The 5674-nt window shown below is 35.8% G+C and overlaps 1 protein-coding gene across 1 annotated transcript in view; it reads left to right on the forward strand.

Moving 5' to 3' along the window:
* The first annotated feature begins 893 nt into the window (after window positions 1-893).
* LOC144974639 (A-kinase anchor protein 7-like) overlaps window positions 894-5674 on the forward strand; it is a 5579-nt gene continuing 798 nt past the window's right edge. The window contains exons 1-3 of the mRNA XM_078917713.1: window positions 894-1238; window positions 3149-3315; window positions 5170-5263. Of these exons, the coding sequence (XP_078773839.1) occupies window positions 1065-1238; window positions 3149-3315; window positions 5170-5263 (435 nt within the window). The 5' untranslated portion in view covers window positions 894-1064. The remainder of the gene's footprint in view (window positions 1239-3148; window positions 3316-5169; window positions 5264-5674) is intronic.

Raw genomic sequence — 5674 nt, forward strand, 5'->3', positions numbered from 1 at the left:
AGAGTTAACGTTCCTTTGACGTGTATAATGAGATTTTTAAAGTGAACCAATGATGGTTTGTTTATCTGATCCTTAGACTTAAACATAGATTAATTATTTTCAGTCTGGGAATTTGACTTGTTTTGTATTTCTTCAATTAGAGAGAGTATTTAGTGCGTATCAAAAAAGCATTATGAAAATTAACATCGATGGAAGAAAATCGCTGTTAGTTTACTCAAATAAATAGCTGAGCTAATTCAGCGTCAGTAGTTACCTATCTAAAATGTTGTATTGTCTGCTGTTAAAAGGGAAGTAACCATGAAATGTCTTGTGGATTATTGCTTACCAGGGTTGCCAGTTTGGCATTTTAAATGCCAGATTCCAAAAATCTGGCATTTTTGAAAACCGTTTGGCATTAGAAAAATCATTTGGCATTTGGCATTTTCATTTGGCATTTTCTTTTCTTGTATATTATTCTTCAAATGACACCTTTTCTTAATTATTTCTAAACGCGTAAAAACAAATCTCTTCACATCGGAAAATTTTGCTATTAAAACTCACACCCTGAACTAGCCCTGCCTCCCTCAGATATTCACTCAAATTCAGCCCTCGACAAGTATCCTCGTAAGTTTTCTGGGAATCGCCTGCAAAACTCGTGAAAATTTGCGTCATGGTCGCCTGTTAACCCCAACAGGAAATTTAGTATAATTCAAAAAAAAAAAAAAAGAAAAAAAGAAAGAAAAGAAAACACGCAAGCCACCAGGATATGATAGTAAATTGTCTATCAAAAGTGAGTAGTTTTCTTAGTAGGGGTGGGAGTCAACAGACTTTGGCATTTTTTTGAGTGTTTTGGCATTTTTTGAGTCTTCCCTTGGCATTTTGTTGAAAAATAATCTGGCAACCCTGTTGCTTACGACTTTCTAAATTTACTCAGATACGAAGGAATAGGAGTTAACCACGGAGCGTAACCACGGAGAGATACATAATATTAGTTTGATGCAATCAGTTGCAAAATATGTACATTTTATATTAAGCCAGCTTAGAATTGACTCGTAGGTTATTCTCAAACGTTACAGTAACCAACCATGGCCGCTAAGGGTGGGGATCGTGAACGTGCCAATTATTTCTATTGTGTTCGAGTGACAGACCCAGAGATACATAAAAATATTCAAAATGCTCTTGACTGGATAGTAGATAAAGAACCCCAGTTCGCAAACTTTTGCTACACGCCAGAGATGTTGCATGTGACACTTGCTGAGGTGAGCATCATTTAAATGGACGATTGGGCTAATTGCTGGGTGCACAAATTAAAATTAATATCTCTGATAACAGAAGGCAATTAATGGGCCTGATTTAACATTTTTATAATGGACGATGGTTTGCGTCATTGAGAGTATTTCCTTAAGAACAGCGAGACCATAACAACTTGGGTTATCAGTATCAGACCTGCAAATAAGTACACGTCCGCTAATTGGTATTTTTTAAATTTACGTTTAATTAGAAGAGATAGATATATATCAAAATCTGCAGAAAGGTTTCCATAACTATGCATGAGCTCATGAAATCTTTTGACAAGAAAATACAAACTGATCTAAATATCTTAGACTTAAGCAAGGCTTTTGACACCGTCCCGCATAAAAATCTCCTTTATATTTATAAGTTAGAAAGTTACAGTATCAGACGTAATATCCACAAGTGGCTTAGTACATCATTTCTGATGCAAACAACACAGAAAGTTATTGTTGAAGGTTAATCATCATCGTCCTGTCAAGTTGACTTGGAAGTACCACAAGGGACAGTTCTAGGTCCGAACTCTTCCTCTGTCAAATATATATATTATATATATATATATATATATATATATATATATATATATAAAAAATATATATATATATATATATATATATATATATATATATATATATATATATATATATATATATATATATATATATATATTAACACAGTGGAGAGCGGGTATTTCAACAATGCTTATATCAACATCAAACTCCTGTTTTTACGCCATATGATATTATATCAACAACAATTTTTCAATATCAGCGATAATTAATCTGAAAAAATAGAGAAGGCAATTTATATATGATCAAATATCCTGCAGTGAGTAGTGATTCCGGTAATGGGAGTTTCTGAGAGTGATATTTCTTGGCTTTCAACAAATAGGCTAATGAGAAATGCTCCTCACATCATCTATTACATGCAAGACACTCGACCTGTCTTTGCAAGATGTCTGGCCAATCCCGGTCCGGAACCGAAACTGAGTGTCAGTAAATTCGACAGACCTCTTTCGTCCCCTCATCCTCTAAACCTTTCTCAATTTCCCGTAAATGCAGTACCCATGTTCAGCTTCTTGGTCTCAATATTGTCAGCAAGGTGCCACTATCACTGGTACTCAGTTTAAATACTACTCTGCAATAGTTAAGTCTCAATAGCTGTTGTTGTTGCTGAAATGGAGTCATATGCATGGGAATCGCTAATTATCGGGACCAGTTTCAGAATATGCCACTATAGCGGCTATCAACACCTTCAGTGTTTTGCACAGCAACTTTCAAAGGGCACTTCCTTATTTGACATTCTTGCCAGTGCTGAGGACAAGGTCCACAAACTGATTCTTGGAGTTCAGAGACACGACAATAACAGACTTTTTAAGGTCAAATAAAGTGAACCCCCATAAATTTCAAACGGCCCTTTTATTGGCCACCAAATCATCCAGATTAACTTCCCTTGTTGTTATCTCATATTTTAATACTTTTAGAATTACTGATATATTGACACGATGCTTATATCAACGTTTTACAGTTATCTTGACGATGTTGATATATCTGTCCAAGTATTCTTGTACTAACTCTTAGTCTTGATTTTAACACATATGCTAATTCCTGAAGAATTTCCATCAGGTTGACATTAAGATTATTTTGGATCAATAAGCTTTTAAGTCCCATTAGTCTCAATAAACTTACCATGTTATAAATTCACATATAGTTTAGAAGAGCCTTTTGGTGGAATGTTAAGAGAACTGAAGTGTTTGGTAGAAGGAAAACAATATATATTTTTAACTCCCCCCCTCCTCCTCCCACCACACAAAACACAAATGCCAACAAAAAAAAAATGTTTACGTATTGGTATTCTAACTAAAATGATCTATTGACAGGTTTCCTTGCAAAATGACGAGGCCATCCAAAAAGCATCACAAGTTCTCAAAGATTGCCAACCAAAATTGAGGGATCTTCTACCTAACTCTCCTCTTGTATTCAAGGGTATTTCTGACTTCCATACAAAGGTCATGATTTCCAAAGTTTTTCATGAAAATGATTTCCTGTAAGTACTCACTATTTTAATGGGATACATCAGGTTGAATTGACTTATCATTTCAATGAGCCTGATTTTATGATTGATTTTACCATTAAAACTTCTAAATCATGATTGCGTTAACGGGCAAAAAAAACATGATTTGTTTTACTAAGACGTCAGTGTAAAAAATGATAATATCACCACACCTACTTTCTGACATGGAACTTGGGAAGGGTTTTCATTACCAAAACCTATAAAGAAAGGCATAAGTAAAGCAATCTGATCACGTATACATTGGCAAAAATAACCAACTGGTGAGAGTTTTAACTGTTTTCTTTCCTTTCCAGTATACTGTAGCATGTAATGCGGTAATAAAAAATATATGGTAAGCAGGTAGTTGGTATAGGTTTTTGGTAAGATCCTTTATTACCTCTAACGTTTGTCCCTTTCTCTCCAGTTTCTGTTCTTCTTCTTGAATGAAATGACTTGCCAAGAATCTGTCTTGGGTTGTATTCCATGCTTAAGTATTTGGATGTAAACGTCTGTGTTTTCCCCCGTGTGGTGTCCGGGGTCCCTCAACTGAGAGGGTGCAAGAATAGCCCAATGCCAAGCCAGCGGGTCGTAAAAGGTGACTAATGGTGACCCCCCCCCCCCCTTTTTGAGTCACCTGGTCCTCCAGGTTGGTGGTTGTCGAAGGATTAACACCCCTTTCGTAAAACTCAAATTGTTACAGTCACAGGCGGACAAATCAAATCCCTTTTTTTTAGCTTGGGCGACAGAAGAGTTTCTGGAATGACAGAATTTATGAAGGACATTAGACAAAGCTGAGGGGACTCTGCTGACCCGATGACACCTTCGCCAAACAGGCAGCTTTGAATTGCGTCGTGGAACGTTCGCACCATGTATGAAGCAGGAAAAAGCTCTGAAGTTGTAACAGAGATGAGAAGATACAGGCTGCATATAGATAGTGTGCGCTTGGCTAAGAAGTTCACAACATTGCCATCCGGAAGTATAACGGACCAACACACAAAACTGTGTGTAACCTTAAACATTTATAGTCTGGTTAATACAGTTTAGTGAGAATTACCATAAACGCAGATGGCAAAAAACAATAACAAAGACCCGAGTGACGTCATCTTTGTTCTATCTATCGTCATCTTTGTTCTATCTATACTAGGAGTAAGTGAAACCCACTGGATACAATACGGACAGAAACACCTCAAGTCTGGGGAGAGGGGACGGGATTCATACACAGGGAGTAGGAATAATTCTAAGCAAGTTTGCCCAGAAGTCAGTGAGAGGATGGGAACAACACAGAGAAAGGATCATCATGGCGTCCTTTACAACATGGAGTAAGAAGATCAGCATGAACATTGTACAGATCTATGCCCCAACACATGACGCAACAGATGAGGACAAGGATACATTTTATAGTTTGCTACAACAAGCCATTGATGTCACTCAGCTCTTTGTTTTTGTTTTTAGCCAGCCATTTTTATGAGTAGTTCTCACTAAATTGTATCAATCTGTATAAATGTTTCGGGTTACACATAGTTTTGTGTATTGGTACGTTGTATCTGGCTGGTAGATGTTTTGAGTATTTAACTAAGCACATAGCATCACTATTTGTACATCACAGTTTGTGTCTCTTGTCTTACAGCTGTATTCACGTATTCGTCGAAACACAGATTCGAGGAACTTTTCCAACTGTCCCTTGTACTTGTAGTTCATATAATGCATTTTGCATTGTATTTGAAGAATAATAACAAAAAGGAGAAGGAGTGGATTGCATTGCATTTGTTTTATATTATGCTTATCTCTTGTCATATGATGAGTAATTATTTTAAGACCTTGATTGCATTGTGTCTCTCCCATATCCAGATCATTTGCCAGTCACCTTCGAACTGAGGCAAAAGAAGCAGGCCTCAATGTTGTTGAAAATCACGAATTCAACCCTCATATGACCATTTTGAAGGTCAGTGCAGTATTTATGTTTGACATTTAACAATAAAATTGTTGGTGAATTCTTTAATATTTATGTCAGATCTTTATAAGTAGTTAGGGTTATGAAGATAATAGCTAATGATGATGATGACGATGATCATGATGATGATGATGATGATGATGATGCTGATGATGATATGATAATGATTATGATGATGATGATAATGATGGTGATACATATGATGATAATGTTATTAATCATAGAAAGATTCTTTTTTTTTTTCAATTGTGATTTATTGTCTTAAAACGGTATTTTTTTTAGATATATCAGATGCCTAAATGTAATTTTGAAATTAAATTGATCAGAAATATAAGACTTTCACTTCAGTTAAGAAACTATGCCTATTATCCTCAACAAACCATATAATCTTTCTCCAGATTT

Source organism: Berghia stephanieae, chromosome 6 (assembly GCF_034508935.2).
Source record: "Berghia stephanieae isolate SIO BIC M18660-M18661 chromosome 6, UCSD_Bste_1.3, whole genome shotgun sequence".
In the NCBI taxonomy this organism is placed as follows: Eukaryota; Metazoa; Mollusca; class Gastropoda; order Nudibranchia; family Aeolidiidae; genus Berghia; species Berghia stephanieae.